General features: G+C 33.2%; 2 protein-coding genes across 7 annotated transcripts in view; both read left to right on the top strand.

The window, feature by feature from the left end:
* On the top strand, positions 1–15,071 carry LOC128234348 (uncharacterized). Of its 6 annotated transcripts, XM_052948537.1 has the most exons (14): positions 2–136; positions 1,145–1,248; positions 2,653–2,929; positions 5,080–5,222; positions 6,151–6,337; positions 7,025–7,342; positions 7,571–7,770; positions 8,329–8,443; positions 8,891–9,025; positions 9,213–9,338; positions 10,116–10,332; positions 10,794–10,810; positions 11,157–11,278; positions 13,708–15,071. In XM_052948537.1, the coding sequence occupies exons 3-14, from the start codon at positions 2,872–2,874 to the stop codon at positions 13,861–13,863; spliced, it is 1,794 nt and encodes a 597-aa protein (XP_052804497.1). In that variant the 5' UTR covers positions 2–136; positions 1,145–1,248; positions 2,653–2,871; the 3' UTR covers positions 13,864–15,071. The 6 variants fall into 6 exon arrangements, with proteins under 6 accessions (XP_052804495.1, XP_052804497.1, XP_052804496.1 ...); XM_052948536.1 differs by lacking the exon at positions 1,145–1,248 and having other exon boundaries at positions 10–136; XM_052948538.1 differs by lacking the exon at positions 1,145–1,248 and having other exon boundaries at positions 20–136; positions 2,698–2,929.
* The window catches only part of LOC128234350 (uncharacterized), a 22,555-nt gene continuing 16,063 nt past the window's right edge, over positions 14,922–21,413 (top strand). The window contains exon 1 of the mRNA XM_052948542.1: positions 14,922–15,044. Within this exon, the coding sequence (XP_052804502.1) occupies positions 14,975–15,044 (70 nt within the window). The 5' untranslated portion in view covers positions 14,922–14,974. The remainder of the gene's footprint in view (positions 15,045–21,413) is intronic.

Genomic DNA, 21,413 nt, shown 5'->3' on the forward strand with positions numbered 1-21,413 from the left:
TGTGAAACTAGATGATAATGTTTATATATCCTGATTGATATCAGAGTCAATTTCGAAACTAAAAAGATGGATTGTATGTGTTTCATTTTTACAATTGTTTATATTTTATTTGTTCTACCAAGTCATCAGTGCGCTGGTAAGACACTTTATTTAACATCTGTTCACATAAAAATAGCATTAAATTTGAAATAAGACCCGGTATTTTGATCTTTATATTCTTATTTATGGCGTGTTTGCCGAGGGCATCATCTAACTATATCACACTAAAGAAATTATAATCATGAACACTGCAACAAGGAGGGATTCCTATTAGTATAAGCTATTAAAATTTATTTAGAGGTGAATATGTCATCATACATAGAAGGGTTTAAGCTGTTGTTCTGATATAAATATAGAACTTTTCTGAAAATCTTGTTGAACATATCAATATGATAAGTTAATACATACGAACCATTTAACCAATATGCAAAACAAAATCAAATAAGTTACAACAATTATTTCGCGTACAGTATGACGCACTCGTGGCTTCTCGGTCTAAGGTCAGGCACCATATCAAATACGCAATGGTTGACCGATGCTCTGCGTGAGTTTATCATACTTGTCACATATAAAGAAAATTAGGAAATAGTCAACATTGAAAGAAATTTGTCAATATTATAATGTTTATTATGATTTAATTTTGTTGAAATCAACATACTTTAGAATAATTCTACTTATTGTTGACCTTTTTTGAACGTAGAGAGGGAAAGTGAGAAGCTTTTATGACTATTAACTCAACATGTTCTTCATTTTCTTTCCTTAATATAAACAAATAAAATGTATGAAGCCGACAATATCCTTTTTATATATCGGTGATTCAAACTCATACTACGAACCCACTCCTTATGCTCTTCATGTGAAGTGTCGTAAGAAGCTTCATGATCTCTTAATTGCTGTGAAAATTGTATGATACGTGTGTATATCCTGCTCAATATCACAGTCAAGGGCGAAGCAGAAAATATCGATACTATATTTTTCATTTTAAAAATTGTTCATATTCTGTTGTTTCTACCTAGTCAACAGTGCACAGGAAGACAGGACATGTAATTCAATGACGTGTGCAGATAAAACAATATTCAAATAGAAAATATATTGTTCATTATAGGTCGTCTTTTATCAATAGTTCCCCTTTCAAGGCGTGTATGACGATGGCATATTGTTATTATATCGGACGGTAGAAGTCATGAAAACATCAACAAGCAGAGATAGGTATTATCGTAAATTTGACGTTAGGGGGAAAGGTCGACTACGTATATAATAATAGGGATTATCTCGTGACATGTTAACAATGTCAGTAACAGTTCTTTTATGTGTAAATGACATTTGGAACTGAATTAAAACTTTCAATCCTTACTGTATGATCGACCCATCTTGTTACTCGCGGTTCATGCAGTGTTCAAATACTAGTAAATATCAGTATTATTTGAGATCGCGTTTGGTTTAAAAAATATTTGAAAGCTTGCGGCGTACCTAGGCATACTGCAGTATGGCCGGTCATTCACATAAAATTTGGTTCCATGCTAAAATCTCGTGATAAAAAATACACTCTAGGAGTTGTATTTACTGGTTAGTATGTGTTATAATTCGATTAAGATTTGGCCTTATTAATGCTTAAAAATTGTCTCAAAGTACTACTACCAAACACCCGTATGACTAATAACCTGTGATTCCGGTCTCGACGCTAGCCTCATTAGCGGCTTACACGCATTCCATCGGGTTGAATTTCAATCCAGAACGGAAACACAACCTTTCCTTGCATACCTTGAATACCAAATTTGTGAAGTAATTAACGTAGAAGTGCATTTCACCTTTAAGTTCGTACGACGCTTTCTACTGACGTCATGACCCGTATTTACTTAAGATCAAGTTAAACAGCAAATAGGTCCTCTAAAAACCGCGTTTTTTGACCATTATGTAATCTCATTTTGTGATTAAATTTCATCTATGAATATATTCGATCGCGTTCTATTGAAACGTCATACTTGACTTTCTATAAACTAAACAATAAAATAAATAAGAAATGGCGCGTCGTTGCGGGTAACTGTTCAGGTATGGGGTGTTAGATAGTAAATTCCAGCTTGCACGTTTCACCGGAAATGCTTTTCGATTGAGCAAGAAATAATGAGCCTACATCAATGAAAGACCTTCATTTATCGATAGCTCGCTCAAGTGTGAGTGCGTACAATTCAAAATGCTAAAGGTACGCCGATTCAATTGTAAAACTTGTTGCATAAGTTATCTTTATCAAGTGTTCATTTAACAGTAGAACACAATTCATCGTTAATTATAATAATTTTACATAAGAATTGTTAGATCAGCAACAAACGATTTCGCTATATTGTTTGTGTTTTGACTGGAAATTTAATATGGTTCGCTTAGATAATATACCGCCGTGTGTTTATAAACAATACGAAGACCGATGTAAAAAGGTTGAGTCATTTGGTTTAAGTGTAACCGTGCTTAAATACTAATATTATCTTTAAAGCTCCAATCAAAGTGCGTTTTTTGTTTGTTTTATGTCATTGTAAATCAGTAAAGATGGTCCGGAAATAAAGCCATAACATTAACTGTAGGAACATACTTTTGTTATCAATGTTCGATTTGGTTTTGCAGAATGTGGCACATTGCGACTGCTAAATACCGATCCTATCAATCCAGGTGAAGGTAGAGGTCTCAAATATCAGAAGTCAAACCACGGGTTTGGTCCGATGGTGGAAGAATAGAACTGACATAATAGAAAGCGACTTGCAGCGTTTCTCTATTCAAGTTGACCATGACAGAGTCACGTTGACAATACATAACGTCACAGCTGAAGATAACGGTGGTTACACAATGAATTTAGGAAACATAGAGTGCTCACCACCTATGGAAATTTTAGTTACAGTGAAAGGTATTTCAAATCAAACCTTTTATCATTTCTGAAACAAAACTGCAAATATATTCGATTACCTAATATCGTCTGCAAGGTACATGTATAAAAAGAAATATTGAAATGTTTTAAGTGTTTGATCAAAAAGGGACGTTATGTTTTTCCAAAGTTTTATTCATAAATCGTTTGACAATTGAAATCGAAAAAAAAGCTTTTTGCTGAAGGAAATAAATTAATTATATCAATCATATGCACGTGATTAAATGCATGATTACACAATATTTCGGCCTTTAAGTACAAGCTACAGTTAAAATCACTTGTTACTTTTTTGCCTCTATTCAGAATTGTTTAACTGTAAAACTGCGTGTAAAAAGTTAGTTATTATGACTTTGTATCCTTTTTAATGGTCAAAAATATTTTTCTTCCAACGAGAAGGGAGTATTTCAATGCAGCTTTTACTTTTTTGTCAGGTGAAGCTGTAGAGATATCAACAGTGGCATTCCTAGTTACTGGGCATTTTACAAAATGCAACGTAGACCATTAAAACATCATAGCATCAAACTATGTTTTTGTTTAAGTGTATACTTGTTACCATTACCAAGCTTCTTATTAAGTGGGTTAACGTTTAAGTGTCTTGCTCTTATACGGTGTTAAACTGAAACCGTTAGTCGTTTATACAAGTGCTTTGGTTGTAAATGAGAAGTTCAGTCCATATAATAGTAAAAGTAAGTTAGCGAGCCGTTTAAACGACTTTATGTTAGTTGCTATATTTGAATCGAAATAAAAATATTTGAAAATCTTTTTGAACCAATGGGATGGCTGAACTTATAGAAATATTCAATTTCCATCTTTTTCGGCGTTTTACGTGACGTTATAATTGGATTAAATCGACAATAAATAATTGTTCACATTTATGTTGAAACGAAATGGTGTGTATGGTTATTTTGTGATGAACGCGTCATATTTTTATAACATTTTTTGTACGAAGGGTTCAGGTATTTGCCATACTGCGGTTCTGCCTATAATATTAAGAATACAAAAGTAGTTTTGTTGTGAACTGGACTTTTAATGCGATAAAACACCATGAAGATGTTAACACTCGTCACTTAGTCAAGTAGAACAAGTCAATAATTATTTTTGCCTGACACCTTATCATACCGCAACGGGAATGAAATTCTAGTTTAAAGAGTCCTATTCCGTTATGGTAGGTGTCTTTAACTGTTTATGCTAATGGTCTCAGTCTTATTTATGGCGACTAAGGCTTCATCTAGGCTGCCATGCATAAGAGACAAGCCCAAGTGGGATTGTCTTAAGGAAAAATAAAAACAAAGACAAACAGACGACAACAACATAGTCTTAAATGCGGTAAACTAAATGTGAATCCAAAACTTGCATATTGTTTTGCAGCTAAACAAACAAAAACTGGACTAAAATATCACGCGCACTAATTTCAGGGGTCTGAAGAACATATGTTAGATTAAAAAGGGGCTTGCCTTGTCACTAAACTAAAATTAATTCAACTTTTTTCACGTTATCATTTATTTGGCGGGCTTTAAGCGTCAGTCTTGAAGATTACATTTTCATGAAGACTTCAAAATTAACAATAACCTATACTTATTTCGGGTTAGTAAGTCGTTAAAACACATGCAGATGTCACTGTAAAAGTATGATGAGGAAGACAAGAATGTATGTGTTATATCATCAAATTTTATTGTTGATGATATTTTTGGTAGAGCCTGTCTTAGAACATTTATTTAGTCAACAGTCAAAAAATAGAGCTTCACAAGATATTTGGCCAATGGGGGTATCTTAGCGAAATTAAGGTATAAACATGTCTGCTTTTTTCTTTTTTTCGGAATAAGAAGCGATATGATGTTGTTGTGTGTTGTTTTTTTGTGTGTGTTTTTTAATGGGGTAAGGTATATTTTCCGACATAGTTGTAATGACGAAACAAGCATACATGTATTTGAAGTTGGTGGTTAATACATTGTGTAATCGTAGCTTACATTTCAGAGCCGAAGATACTTTCCATTATTCCCCAATTTTCCTGACGTTACAATCTTTGTTTGATTGTGAACAATGCCTGGTGGGAATCAGCCAGATAGTTCGATATGCATTATGAATATAAGATGTAGGTTTAATACGTTGGGCAGTCGTAATGTAAATTTCAGAGCCAAAGGTCCTATCTATTATTCCCCAATTCCCTGACAACGTTAACATCCCAGAATTGGATTGTGCACAATGCCTGGTGGGAACGGTTGGCGTCTACATGAACGTGGAATGTATTGTGTCTGGGATCAGCCAGAAAAACCTGGTAAACAACATCTCATCTCTTCTTATTGAAATCATTTTTCAAGTAACGCCACTAGGACGAAAGGGAAAACAAAAGTCATTTAAACCTGGAAAGGTAAAACAGTTACATAACAAAAATATTGCATCTGTATAATTTGCAAATCATATACCAGACTGAGACCGCTCCAACAAAGTGCTGACTTGCATAATGTAGGACGGCTTTTAACATAGTACTTCTTTTCCGAGGCATTTTTTCTTTGTTTTTATTCCATCCACAGTAGATGTACATATTGTGATCGATTTCAGTACGAACGTTCTATGTCTTAAATGTTAAGGCCATGTTAGACCCCGATAAAATGTTAGTAACATCTATTGCCATATGAGTGAACATTATAATTGGCAAAATTATCCATCGTGTAACATTTATATTTGCCATACATTATTTGATGAACATTATGTTACCTAGATTGTCTACATTTCCGCTAACAAAATCAAGATAGGCCCATTAGGTCATCAGCAATAATACCGTTCAGTCGATTAGTAAGTTAATACTTCGCTTCAACTTCTTATTACGGTCATGAACTGTCAAAGACTGAACTTTGCAACACGCACCAGGAATGCCGTTCAAGATTAGTACGGTCTTGGAATCACGATGACACTTATTTTAATGCTTCCTCTATAATTGTTAAAAATAAATGGAGATAATTGAGTTCTAACCCAGATAAAGTGCTGTTTCGCTCAAAAATGTGTTAAAGGAATGGCACTAAATAAAAGTATAAATCTGTAATTTTGTTACGTTTTTTTCCCTATTGGCATCTGTTTAAAACACTTCATGCTTGTAAATAAGACGATTATTCTACGAAACATTAGAATCTAAAGAATGTTACACATGCTTTGTGTTTCCTGGGTTGTATTGTTATCTGCATTATAGTCGTATGTATTTGTTAAAGATCCTTGCGTTGAAGCTGAAAAGAAATGGACAAGATGTCCCCAATGTGACTGTGGAAGGTTTGCCATTGTATCGAGTATTCTATTCGTACATGCCGAGTGAAGATGATACAGATCATACCGTTACTTGCGAGGCTGCTAAAGATGGCCAACAGCCCACAATAGTATCAATCACTCTGCTCGTTTTGCGTAAGTGTTTGTTTTTAAATTCAATCATATTGTATCACTTGAAAATACATTTACACTATGCGATAAACAAAACAACAGAGAATCAGACACAGTGTAATGTAGCATTGGTTAAATTGCTAGTAAGAAGGGCAAGCATAGAGATTGGGCCACGACCCTTTCCAACATCAGTAACAGACCTGTCTCCAAATGTCACATGATGCTTAAGTTTGAATGACTGTGTTGCATCATGAACATTTTCTGAATACTAAAACTACTTGGCGACAATAAATATTTTATTATAGTTCAATTGGTTGTCAGTGAATCTTGGCATACTTTTAGTTCAGCAATCTACCTTGATACGACATTATTATTATTATTATAATTATTATTTTTATTATTATTATTATTATTATTATTATTATTATTATTATTATTATTATTATTATTATTATTATTATAAAGAGAGGCAAAACTAGTTTAATGATTCCTTGTACCTATTAAATGCGATGTTGTTTATTCAGACATCAACTGCATTGTATTACATCTGATAAGACTTACCAATAAGTAACAATGGTAGTTCATTATTGTGAGATGAGAATACCGATTTAATGTGAATTTACTACGAATACAATTCATTTCCTCATAATTTATGTTTGACCATATGAAGCGAGAAAATGTGTAATAAATTAAAGTTCATATTTTTAACAGGGAAACCATCGATCCCTACAATAACGCTGCCGGAATCGATCAAAGAAGGAAAGCATGCACATATTACTTGCAAAACCTTCAATGCCCGACCGGAGCCAAGACTCTACTTCATGTACAATTCAACAACTTACAGTACAAGCAACAACTTTTCCCAAATGAAAGGCGATAAAACAGTTGATGTTAAAACAATATTAGACATCACTTTCAGTCGATATGACAATTCCAAGAGTTTAACTTGTTTTGTTGAGTTTAGAGAGTATGATAAAAACACACCGAAAATAAAAACAAATTACTCGACTTCTGCCATTGATGTTTTATGTAAGTATATCTTAGTTAAAGGAGATAGTTTTATCAAACAAATAAACATGGAAAACCTGATAAAACACATCAATACCGACTATATTGTTAATCTATTCAAAATATAGAGCAATGCTTGTTTATCCAATATTAATAAGCACAGATAACAATGAACCGTATGTACATTTGTATGCAAACAACATCACAAGCAATTATTCATTTCTGGCCACTTAAATATTTTTAAACCAGTCCCACCGAAGTCTATACAGCTTGAAGAATTAGAGAGAACCAACGATGAAAAAGGTAATACCAGTCTCCGGTTACAGTGTACAAGCGACGTATCTAATCCAGTTAGTGAAATAAAATGGAACATCACGTCTAATTTTCAATCTGAACCCTCCCAGGAAAAGGAAAAGGCTGAACAATTATCTGGATTTGTAAGGACTAAGGTAATACATTTCTTTTCCAAAATGAATTTTACACTTACATGTAACGTTTAAAGATTAAAGCGTTATTCAAAAGTGTAGTTATGCAAACATGGCCCTTTGGATCTAGTGTTAGAGTGTTTTTTTGTTTATAACAAATCGTTTTATGCTTTAATAAAGCTCATTTTTTTCTTACACTTAACACTATGTGTGTTAAATCAACTTATCTTCGACAAGCAGGAACAAGCAGCTAAATATAATTTATTAAAGCGGGAAGACATTTGAGAATCGCTTAACTGTTACTTAAATAGCACCGTCAATGATGTGAAGCTTTATATGTGATTGGTATATCATGTTGTGTTTTGTGTAAAAATTATTTAGCATGCCACAAACAATCTAACAATTTTAATAATAGCTTTAAGATATATTTCTGCTTGCCATATTTAGTTTACTGCTTGATATTTTCTGCAGATGGTAGCATACATTAAATGGCCCGTGTATGATTCTTTTCGTTGTAATAATATTCAGTATTGTATTACAGAATCAAATGTTAAAATGATTATGATCCTTCTCCATTTGCAGATGTTATCTGCCAACCTCACTCGACATAACAATGGAGAACAACTATCATGTTACATAGAAAATCCTGAGTTCCCAGAGATCAAAGTAATCAAAACCTATAAAATCAACATTACTTGTAAGTTAAAACTACATTTTTTACAATTTGTATTTAATGGTAAACATAAAATGCTAATTTTAAAACAAAATACAGTACGCCAAGCATTCAAAGCTATAACAATGATTCCATTTGAAGGCATATGGATATAGGCATAAATGAAATGAAGCATTCAAAGCTGTAACAATGATTCTATTTGAATGCACGTGGATTTAGGCATAACAGAAGCTCAGCAACAAAAAAGTTTTGAAACTTTTGAATTGCTGTTGTTGTTTAATGAATGTACATGTGATCTGAAGTTTTTTTTTATATAAAATGTGAGACAACTGTTTCACCTGTTCACATTTTATTAAACTATATTATCACGTCATCATTTTTTTCATTTGAAAGATAACAATGATGTTTATCACGTTTTAATTTTCATTAAGTTCTGATCAATCGGCCAGATGTGCTCTTTCACGGTTTCAGACAAGCCGTTCATCAGTTTTTCTCCCAGTTCTTCAGTAACTACCTACGTGGATGACAGTATAAGCGTTGTATGTCAATGTGACGCAAACCCAGCAGCTGAGATTGTCTGGTCAAACACTTCTTCGAATAAAATAGGTACTTGTATGTGTCTGATTAGTTAAAAATTGTAGAACGTATTTCATTTTGCTTTTAAAGAATACGATATACACGTACAAAGCATTTACTATAAGTTTGTTGAAAAAAACCTGATAATTACTCCTACTATTACTAAGGGAAAGAAGTCATCAGATTTTATATGTATAACTAACATTTGCTTATTCAGGTAAACGGAATGAAGATAGCCTAGAACTGAACTTGCAATATCACTCAACTGGTCGCCATAATTTCACGTGTAATGCGAAAAACACAATTGGTTCGGCGGTAAATGAAGTTTTCATCTTGGTCAAAGGTATGTACACTTGGGTGAACATCTGCTTTGATGCTAAAGAGAATGTATTGCTTATCTCTCTTAGTAATCGTGAATGGTTTATATCAACATGGAATAAGAGCCTTCCTTACCAATGAATGGAGAGCATGTTGATTGGAATCATTTTCGGTTGTCTCGTGGATCTGATCACCGTTGTTTAAACCATCGGGTTTGTGGTTTTATCGAAAGACGATTTTTTTTAAATGTTATAACGTTATAAAAACTTATTTTTTCAATAGCGTTAAAGTTAAACACTAAGTGTTACACGTATTTGTATCAACTTTTAGCTTAGTCCTCATTCATTTTACAATGATTGTGAAGAAAATTGATTTAACATGTATGCTAAGTCATCATCCTCACGATGTTGCGCGAGAATGTGGTCTTGTGTTTGGGAAACCCGGAGATAACCCACTGTTCAGACTTACTGAGAAATTACTAAACTGGCATACGCATTTTATCTATATCTGCGTCAGGAAAACATTGATTTTGTATACTCATTTGGCCATATTGTTTTAAAGATTCATTGGAAATTATAATGTAAAACAATGATACATTTAGTAGTTTGGGAAAATAATAAAGGCTATAAAACGTCTGAAAACAAGCCCTACAACTTAAAGTGAATCGTCCATACCAGCCCCTGACTGCATTTAGTGTATATTGTCGATTCAAATTTTCTATGTATTTATGCACCCAAATGACACCTCGCCGGGATAATTGTCGAATGTTCATCGATTCAGATATCAAAATTATTTGTTATAGAAAAGCCATTTAAAACAACAATACCGATGACAAGGCCTACGTCATCATCCACCGGTAAAAACAACTCTTCCTCCATGTTGATCGGTATTATTTGCGGCTGCCTAGCGGTGCTAATTATCGTGTTGGTAGCTGTCGGGTGCGTGGTGTTATCTAGAAGAAGAAAGAAAACCCCGACGAGAGAAGGTTCTTACAGTGTGCAAATTCAGGAGCGACAACCGTAAGTTTTTTTCTAATTTAATTTTAAGTCAGTCGTTTACATTTATAGGGTCAGATATCGAAGAAACTAATGCCGTTTCCAATGTGAAAACTGCTTGTTACAACATCATAGACCGTTCAAATTGGAGTTGCAATTAAACATAATTAAAACGTGACTGATAAACGTGTCAAACAATTATTAGTAACGCTATAAAATGATTTAATGTAGGCTTGGATTTTCAAAATTGTTCGAATTAGTAGCTGTTTTGTTGTTTTAAACTAACTAGGATCGTAGCATAGATAAAACATGTACGTCCCTCAACACGATCAATTGCTGAAATTGCCTGATATTAAATTTAAAAAAAATGTATTTTTACTGATGGCGAAACCTATACAGATTGTGTAAGGGACGAACACTGTAGATGAAGGATTGGTGTTTGTGTAATTTTAAATTGTAATCATTCACGCTTATGTCTTTTGCAGGAGTTTTCAACCGCTAGGTAATTGCATGTAAACTGTTGTATTTCAAATATGACCTTTCATTCTTTGTTCTTTCGGAATGCTCTCTTTAAATTTTTAATACTTGTGTACCACAAAACATAAGCATTGTTTCTAGCAGTATTGTCACTGATTTTTTATTGATATAATACCATTTTATATATAAAAATCAACAAACAAAACGATTATTACTGAAGGCACTAGGTTAATGGAATGGTAATATTACTGACAATAACTACGATGAAAGCAGAAATTTACAAGTTTGAATTTACAAATGCCATTTAAGATATAAAATAGGTCTTCATAGTTAAATAGAAAAAATGTTCAATTATTCATATTTGTGAAAAGGTCCCGTGTACGACAATCTGGCTGGTTCCAATCACGGTGATGCTCCATCGGAAGCTATTGCTGAACCGGTTGAGTACGCTTGTATTGTTAAAAAGGAAAAGAGACAAACTACAAAACCTCAGGTACGACAGAAAATATGTCTTTAAATTTCAATAGTGTGGCGTTCAGTAGTAAATACATCTGAAGCTCCCCGTATTTAAAATATCTTAAACTTAACTCTGTGTAGGTAAAACGACTTCCTTTAGTGGAAATTGTCATCCTGTAGTATATATATTTTTTTAATTTCCCGTATTTAGTATGTCTTTAACTCTTTGTACTAATAATTACATCTTACATTCACTGTAGGTAATATGTCTGCGAGTCTCTGTAGTAATTATACCGCTAGTGAATTGAATATGTCTTGAACTTCCTGCTGGGAATACGTCTTAAACTCCTTCTACTTGACTCCCTGTAGTCTACATGCCATAAAAGCCATGAAGTGTATATATCTTATACTCCCTGTAGTGTATATATCTTATAATTTTTTAGTGTATATACTCCATATAGTGTACATGCTTTATATACCCTGTAATGTATATGTCTTATAATCCCTGTATTGAATATGATTTATACTCCCTGTAGTGAACATGTCTTTTTCACCCTGTATTAAACATGTTTAAAACTTCCTGTATCAAATAATTTTGAACCTCCCTGTAGTTATATGTCTTAATCTCTATGAAGTGTATATGCCTTATACTCCCTGTAGTGTATATTCTATACTCCCTGTAGGGATTATATCTTATACTCCCTGAAGTATATATATATGTCCTTACCTCCCTGTAGTGTATATGCCTTATGCTCCCTGTAGTGTATATATCCTAACCTCCCTGTAGTGTACATGTCTTATACTCCCTGTAGTGTATATGCCTTATACTCCCTGTAGTGTACATGCCTTATACCCCCTGTAGTGTATATGCCTTATACTCCCTGTAGTGTACATGCCTTATACTCCCTGTAGTGTATATACCTTATAGTCCATGTAGTGTATATGCCTTATACCCCCTGTAGTGTATATGCCTTATACTCCCCGTATTGTATATGCCTTATACCCCCTTTAGTGTATACACCTTATACTCCCTGTAGTGTATATACCTTATTCTCCCTGCAGTGTATATTCCTAATACTCCCTGAAGTGTATATGCCTTATACTCCCTGTAGTGTATATACCTTATACTCCCTGTTGTGTATATACCTTATAACACCTGTAGTGTATATACCTTATATTCCCTGTAGTGTATATACCTTATACCCCCTGTAGTGTATATACCTTATACTCCCTGTAGTGTATATACCTTATACTCCCTGTAGTGTATATTCCTTTATACTTCCTGTAGTGTATATGCCTTATACTCCCTGTAGTGTATATGCCTTATACTCCCTGTAGTGTATATGCCTTATGCCCCCTGTAGTGTATATGTCTTATTCTCCCTGTAGTGTATATGCCTTATACTCCCTGTAGTGTATATGCCTTATACTCCCTGTAGTGTACATGCCTTATACCCCCTGTAGTGTATATGCCTTATACTCCCTGTAGTGTACATGCCTTATACTCCCTGTAGTGTATATACCTTATACTCCCTGTAGTGTATATACCTTATACTCCCTGTAGTGTATATTCCTTTATACTTCCTGTAGTGTATATGCCTTATACTCCCTGTAGTGTATATGCCTTATACTCCCTGTAGTGTATATGCCTTATGCCCCCTGTAGTGTATATATCTTATACCCCCTGTAGTGTATGTGCCTTATACTCCCTGTAGTGTATATGCCTTATACTCCCTGTAGTGTACATGCCTTTTACCCCCTGTAGTGTATATGCCTTATACTCCCTGTAGTGTACATGCCTTATACTCCCTGTAGTGTATATACCTTATACTCCCTGTAGTGTATATGCCTTATACCCCCTGTAGTGTATATGCCTTATACTCCCTGTAGTGTATATGCCTTTTACCCCCTGTAGTGTATATGCCTTATACCCCCTGTAGTAAATATACCTTATACTCCCTGTAGTAAGTATGCCTTATACTCCCTGTAGTAAATATGCCTTATACTCCCTGTAGTAAATATGCCTTATACCCCCTGTCGTGTATATGCCTTATACTCCCTGTAGTGTATATGTCCTAAACTCCCTGAAGTGTACATGCCTTATTTGCCCTGTAATGTACATGCCTTATACTCCTTGTAGTAAATATGCATTATACTCCCTGTATTGAATTTCATTAAAACTTCCTGTACTTATATGTCTAAATAGCCATGTTACCAATATCTTAAACTCTTCGCGTTATTACTCTGTTTTTACTCCCTGTACAAATCTTATGTCTCCCTGTAGTTAGTAGTATGTTTTAATCTCCTTATAGTGAATGTGTTTTAATCTCCTTGTAGAGAATATCTTTTAAACTCCATATAGTCAAATTGTCTTCAACTACACGTAATTTTAATTTAAGTATTGAATTAACTATCACATAGTCGTAACGAATTGATGAACGTTTTTGTTTTGTTTAATTCAATGTAGGCCGAGGATGGAGCACTCATCTACGCTGATCTTGATCTTCCAGCAGAGGGTTCCACACGAGGGAAGCCAGCAGTGAATTTAGACGTCGGAACAACATACGTGTCAATCGATTTTGCTCAGACAGCTAAAATGAAAGGATCTGTGTTAGACGAATAGTTACATGAGTGGAAAATGACCCGATTATTATTTGTTAATTGATGTAGCGTTGCTATTATGCTTTGTAAGCCTTATGTGTTTCTGTTAACGTAGTTCTGCTCCCTTTTAATTGGTTGAGACCGAGGTCACATATACTTAATATATAATAAATTTAATCCTTTACAGAGACCAAGTGCGAACATTAATCATACATAAGAACTGAAGCTGTAACAATAGCATTGATTTATTTATTTTGCTTAAAATTTGATGTATTTGTAAAGGGTCGTAACTGATGTTGTTAAACTAGTCGCCAAATCATTGTTCATGTCCATACTGATGAATATTTACTTATATTTACTTTGCTATATTACAATGTTCCTTTAACTACGTCTTCTTTATTATATTGTGTTAATATACTCTCATGCAATAACGTATGATTCTGACCTATATTTCAAAATGTTTGTAGACACTTCATTTTTTAAATTATATTAAATTTTATCAAAATGTCACAACGTACAATTAAGATTTGCACTGATGACAGCAGTAAAACAAAGTAGAATAGCAGTAACGCATTTCTACTGTTATGATATAGTTACAAATATAATGTGTCGCACTGATATTAGAATATTTCTGTCAACATCTACGAATCCTTTGTCAAATTGTAAAAGTTTCATGTCCTCGCATTCATTATCTTAGCAATTAGTAGATGAGCTTTATGATTTCATGCTTGTGTCCTGATGTTTCGGGAGTTTGTTTTCTGGGCGAGAAAATATGACAATTTGCGGCAACGAAAACGGCTACTGTTCGCCATGCATATGCCAGTACTCTCCCATGTTTATGAAGCATACGTATTGCATTTATCTCGTGCACATCAAACACACCTACTGCATCAACTCTCAATAAATAACGCACGCACGGCTGTTATCTAGCTTGCACAAAAAGCCCACACATAACTGTTTTAGTTCATGAAGGATAAACACATTATCTGCAGTTTACTTTTCTATACTTCGAATTCACTCTTACTACATCCTCTTCATTCAAAGTGTCATAAGTAGCTATTAATGATTGTGAAAAATGGAGAATAACGTGTGTATTTCCTGATTGATATCACAGTGAATTCGAAGCAGCAAATATGGATTATATGATTTTCATTTGTAAAATTGTTTATGTTCTATTTTGTCTACCAAGTCATCGATGTGAAGGTAAGACACTAATTATTATTAAGTGACGTTTACACAAAACAATAACTCAAATGTGAAAATATACTTTACATTTAAAGTCTTGTTTTATCATTATTTCCCCTTTTCAATTCGTGTAGGACGAGGGCATATTGTATTTATATCAGACTGTAAAACTCGTGAGAACCGCAACAAGCAGGAATGGGTGTTGTAGAAGATATGACGTAAGAGGGAAATAACGCGTCATACCTTTCCTCGACTACAAATAGACTAGGGGCGATCATCTCGAGATATGTTAATAAGTTCATTATGCTTTTAACATAATTGACATGACTTTTAAAACTGAAAACTATAAGAACAGCACATTTCGTCTATCTACGTTTCATGTAGGGTTTGCTTTAAATGTTTCTATATATTATTATGTATTTGTGAAGCCGCATTTGATTTCAAAACAAAATACCCTGATGATTGTGCATTCAGTTGTTTAAACTGTTCCATACTTTGTCTTTAACAAGTGGTTTTGAGAAAATAAAATAATTATTTTCTGCATATTATAACACTTTTGTATAATTCGATAATGAACAAAATGAATTCGGAATATGATTTATGTTTAGACTGAATCGTGTCATAATTCTCTGAGAACAAACACCGGTGTATATATAAAGACGACACAGAGATTGATGTTAACAAATGGAGTCAATATGACATTTGAGAACCTAAACAATGTTAAATATCAGTAAAATATGATCAGTAAAAGGTGAAAATAAGTTTATTTATGTTAGAAGTGTCAGCAATCACGATTATAGTAGCAACAGAAATTTGTTATTAACTTTCATTTTTTTTTGTAGAATGTGGCACATTAAAACTCATTGATAACCCATCAAATCAATCCAAGTGACAATGTGAGGCTGGATTTCTTAATTATCAGAAGTCGAAAGACAGGTTAAATCCGATGGTGGAAACAAATATTAAAAATAGACACCACTTTACAGCGTTTTTTTCAGTTTACGGTCAACAACCCTGTGTCACATTATTTATACTGAACTTCACAGTTGAAGATAACCGTGACGGTGAATACACTCCAGATTTAAACTGTAATTAGTGTGATTTACCTATATTCTATGTTGTAAACAGCATGTGAACAGTATCATTAATATCGATATTTATCGTGGGTAAATGATTCAATTCATTTAATACATAAAAACGCCATCTTCCGAAAACCCATGATTATACTATGTCCCTTAAAACTACTTGTTTTATATGGCTATATTTAAACTGTAAAAGTAAGTCGTTTTAAATACGCATGTAAACGATCTTATTATAGTGAATGGGTTTCTCTTTTATGCGTCTTCATTATTCAATTAATCTTTCAAGGTACTTGCTTAAGTGAATCTATCTTTAAAAGTTACTGAAACAAGAAAGTTAGTCGTTTGTGCGCATTGTTGAGTCGACAATGTGGTAAAATCTTAAAAACACTGCAGTTATTTTTATTACGTAAAAGACACAAGATTTCATTTTAGTATTATTAACACAAGCAGTGCAGTTTCCGTTTTTGTATTACAGCACATGCATTGCAGTTATCATTCTTGTACAAGAGCACAATCACTACATTTACTCTTTTTTTAAATCACAAGCATTACAATTATCATTTTTTATAACAACACAAGCACTACAGTAAATATTAATGTATTAAAAACACAAACACTGCATTTATAGTTCTAGTTTAAAACACAAGCACTGCAGTTATCATTTTTGCATAAAAAACTCAAGCACTGGAGTTCTCATTCTATTATAAAAAAGTACCAGCAAGGCAGAAATCATTCTCTTTAAAAACGCATGAGACATGCCGTTGTAACTATTGTTTAAAAGCACAAGCTCTGCAGCTATCATTCTTGCATACCATGGTTCTATTTCAATAAGTTAAATAGAAGATAATTTTCATTCAGTCGTTCTGTATTACAATAAATGCTACCATTTGCAGGCACTAATATATCATAATATCTTACAGTTTAACTTGTTAGTTATTTTATTTGATCCAGTAACTGCTAGACAATGAATTACCAATGATGACTTGTCTACAACGGTTTATTTGTTTTATTTTTTTTTTAAGAGTTTAAATTCATTTTGATTGCATTTTTTGTGACCTTGCATTTTGTTTCCCATGATGGTAAGCGATTAAATCAAATTTTATTTATAGGCTAGAAAATATTTAAATTATTAGCAATGGTGTAGACATGAAAACATGCATATGTATATGAATAACACAAAAATGTCAGGTTTTCAGTTGAGTATAGACGCTCAAAGCTTCCAATGCAATTATTGCAAGAATCAGCACCAAGTTTGGTGTTTGGTTTAAAGTATTTTCACAATATCTGTACTTGAAGTTTGAATAGTAGTTCTGTAGCATGTTCTATAACCAAGATGGTTATCCATTGACGGAAACTTATCAAGAAATGAACAACGATTTTTGAAGAGAAAAGCAGCGCACAATATAAATATTAAAGACGCGTTATTTTGGTGCAATAATGCGAAAATGTTGTTAAATATATCATGGCAATTTGATAAGATTTACACATATTTTTCCGTATAAAACTAATAAGAAAACAATAAGAAAACAAACGTAAAACCAATTGTTTCACGGACAGCATGCGGTGTCCGTGTCTTCATAGTCTGAGGTCAGGCACGATATCCATTACGAGATGGTAGGCGGCTATTAGTACTATTTTGTGACACATATACACTAAAAACATTTAACACAAATGTCTACACCACAATTTAATGGCAATTTGTCAACAGTTGGGTGTTTATAACGGCTGCACTGGTTGAAATGGAGATGCTTTATCAACAAGACTATCATTTTGCTATCAAAGAAGAGTATTTAGAGGTTTTCAACCTTAAATCAACCAGTGTTTTTATTCCTTAACATATACAAATGAACTATCAAAATCCGACACCTTCCTTTTAATTTGTAAATGATTCAATGTCATACTTAAAATCCACTCTACATCCTGTTCATTTGAAGTGTCGTAAGTAGCAGAAAAAAGAGACTTTCCTTATCGTTTAATAGCTGTAAAACTGGAGGATAACATGTACACATCCTGATTGAAATCTCAGTCAAATCCCTAGCAGAAAAGATGGATTATATATTTGTCATTTTCAACATTGTTTATATTCTGTTTTGTCTACCAAGTCATCAGTGCGCAATTAAGACACTTTATTTGACGACGTTTACACATAACAATTACATCACATGAGTAAATAGACTGTACATTTTGAAGTCGTCTTTTATCATTATTTTCCTGTTTATGATGTGTTTGACGAGCGCATATGGTATTATATCACACTAAATAAATCAGTATCATGAGAACCGCAACAAGCAGGAATTGATATTATAGTAAATATGACATATGAGGCAAATATCGCGTCATTCATTGCCTCGAATACAAATAGACTGGCGGCGCTCATCACGTGATATGTTAATAAGCTCATAGATACTTTCAACATAATTGATGCTTAAAAGTGACAACTATTAGAAAAGCCAATTTCTTCTATCCACGTTTCATGTAGGATTAGCTTTAAATGCTTCTGTACATTCGTATGTATTTGAGATGCCGCAAAAACACCTTGATGATTGTACATTCAATTCTATACGTTGCATACATTATGTTCATCAAGTGTTTTGGACAAAAATATTTGCTGAACATAAAAACAAGAGTAAATTGTTAGATCATGAACAAAATGAACTCGCAATATGATTTGTGTTTAGACAGGGGCGTTTTATATTTCTCTCAGAACATATACCGTTGTTTATGTAAAGGAAATATGGAGATTGATGGTAAAAGATAGTCAATTGCTTTATGTCTGACCATCCAAAAATGCTAATTAATATTTTTAAAACCCTAAGTTTAAAAGTGCGATGTTTTAGTTTTTTGTGATTATAAATCTATCACAAAATGATACTGAACTAAAGTCCCGTTATAACAAAATGTATGTTATAAGGTTCAATTATCTTAACTATAGCAACATACATTTTTTTTCAACGTTCAATATGCTATTTTCAGTATGTGACACATTACGGGCCTTCAATACCGACCAAATAAATCCAGGTCAAGATGTGAGGCTCGTGTTTTTAAATATCAGAAGTCGAGACACAAGCTTGGTCCGATGGTGGAAATATAATAATAATATAGACACTACCTTACCTCGTTACTCTATTGATATTCAACCTGACCGTGTCGTGTTGACAATACGTAACTTTACAGTCTGGGATAACGGTGAATATGGAGTGCATTTAGGACACACGCAGTGTTCACCACCGAGAACTATTTTACGAGTCAAGTCAAGTCAAGAAATTTATTAAGTAATCAAAGGCCACCGGCCCAAAATACGTGACATACATAATAAAACAAATAATATACGAGTTGTGTCAAGAAAGGGAATTTAAGCATATATCCAAACATGAGTATATCCTTTTAATTTTTAATTTCTAAAAGAAAAGAAGATGATATACATAGAAAGACAACTTACTTAGAGTCTCATAATTAGTTGTTTTCATAAGGCTATAAAAGTCATTTAAATCTATACCAGCAGAGTACCAATTAAACAAATATTGTCTTCTTATATTGTCATACTTTCTACAGACAAAAATGCATGATATTCACAATCTAAGACAGATAAATGTTCGTTATCATAACAAAAAGTACATATACGATCATCTTTTGGTATGTTTTGATGCCTACCAGTTTCTATTCTCAATTTATGGTTTGAACATCGAAATTTTGAAAGTGCTATCTTGTGCTTAAATGGTATAGTTACTGATAGGTATCTTTCAACATTCAACAGTGTTTTAAAGTTTTTGTAATGAGAACAGCGAACAGAATTATTTACAGATTCAAACCAGTTTTGGTTATAACAATCAATAATTCTCTGTTTAAAGATTGTTAAAAAAACGTTAACACTTCCAACGTCTTGAGTTATCCAAATATATCCAAATCCATATGTAAACAACATGTTTTTTAATATTTGTTACCCAGCAAGTTCGTCCAACTTCATCAAGAGATTTAAGCATTAAATAGCATTGTTTCGGATATCTAGTATTGGTCATTCTTAGTAATTTACAAAAATATCTCATACAATTAGAAAAATATGATGTACACAATGGTAATCTACCACACTCTCCAAGAACCATGCAGGTGTTCGTAGTCTTATTTACCCAAAGGTGCTTCCTGCAAAAGTCATTATGTACAGACTCAATACTTGGACTAAACTCATTTCCCCAAATTTGAGAACCGTAACATAAAATAGGGTTAATCATGGTATCAAATATCTTAAAAAGTTCTTTGGTTGGGAAATAACCGAAGGGCTTTTGATAATGTTTAATTGCAAATATAGATTTTTGTGCCTGAGCCGACAACTTTTCTTTAGCTGATGTCCAAGACAATTGTGGAGTAAAAAGAAGTCTCATATACTTGTCAACTGAAGTAGTTTTAACGTTAAGTTCACGAAACTGCCATTTTTCATAGCTCATTAAAGGTCCACCATTTCTAAATACAATAATTTCTGTTTTCTCAAGGTTCACCTCCATACCGGAATTAAGACAAAATTCATCTATTGTATTGAGCTGCTGCGGTAGTTTTAATGTTGTTTCGGCGCAATTTGCAATGTCATCTGCGAACATTTAACATATTATATCTGGTATATCGTTTGTGATGAAAATCCCAGACCCACACTTCTCTCTTAAAAGAGCAGATAACTCATTTATAAAGAGGATAAAGATTGTCGAACTTGATTTATCTCCTTGCCTCGTACCGATATTACAGGGAAACGAATTAGTTACCCCACCATTTGTTCTCACACATGAATTAAGGTTAAAGTACATAGAGTTCAAGACTCTTAAAAAATTACCATATACACCTAAATTTCTAAGTGATTGAAATAGTTTTACGTGGTTAATTTTATCAAAAGCTTTACGAAAGTCAACATATAAACAGTAAAAGCGTCCTCTTTTTTGAAAGGTATTTCTGAACCATAGCTTGTAAACTAAATATATTATCAACCGTGGCATAATTTCGACGAAACCCAGCTTGACATTCATCAATCTTATTATTTTGCTCAGCCCAATTATAAAGTCTTTTATTTACAACACCAGAAAAATCTTATACATGGTATTTGTAATTGATATACCACGGTAGTTTCCTGGTACAGTATTTGACCCAGATGTATGAACATGGCATATTATACTTTGTCCCCAAGATTGTGGAAACACTCCTGTTGACAAAAGCTTATTGAATAATAACAAGAAAAAAGGTCCTATATCAGAACATGTATATTTATAAAATTCAGACGGAATTCCATCTAACCTACAACTTTTATTATTTACTAGTTTGGAAATAG

The sequence above is a fragment of the Mya arenaria genome, chromosome 5 (genome assembly GCF_026914265.1).
Source record: "Mya arenaria isolate MELC-2E11 chromosome 5, ASM2691426v1".
NCBI classification, from domain to species: Eukaryota; Metazoa; Mollusca; class Bivalvia; order Myida; family Myidae; genus Mya; species Mya arenaria.

Bases quoted from the DNA above. Each gene is read 5' to 3' on its own strand.
- LOC128234348 (XM_052948535.1), top strand. From the start codon at position 67: ATGGATTGTATGTGTTTCATTTTTACAATTGTTTATATTTTATTTGTT. The intron at 8,444-8,890 runs GTAAGTTAAAAC...TCACGGTTTCAG, and splicing joins CTATAAAATCAACATTACTT to ACAAGCCGTTCATCAGTTTT. The intron at 9,339-10,115 runs GTATGTACACTT...TATTTGTTATAG, and splicing joins AGTTTTCATCTTGGTCAAAG to AAAAGCCATTTAAAACAACA.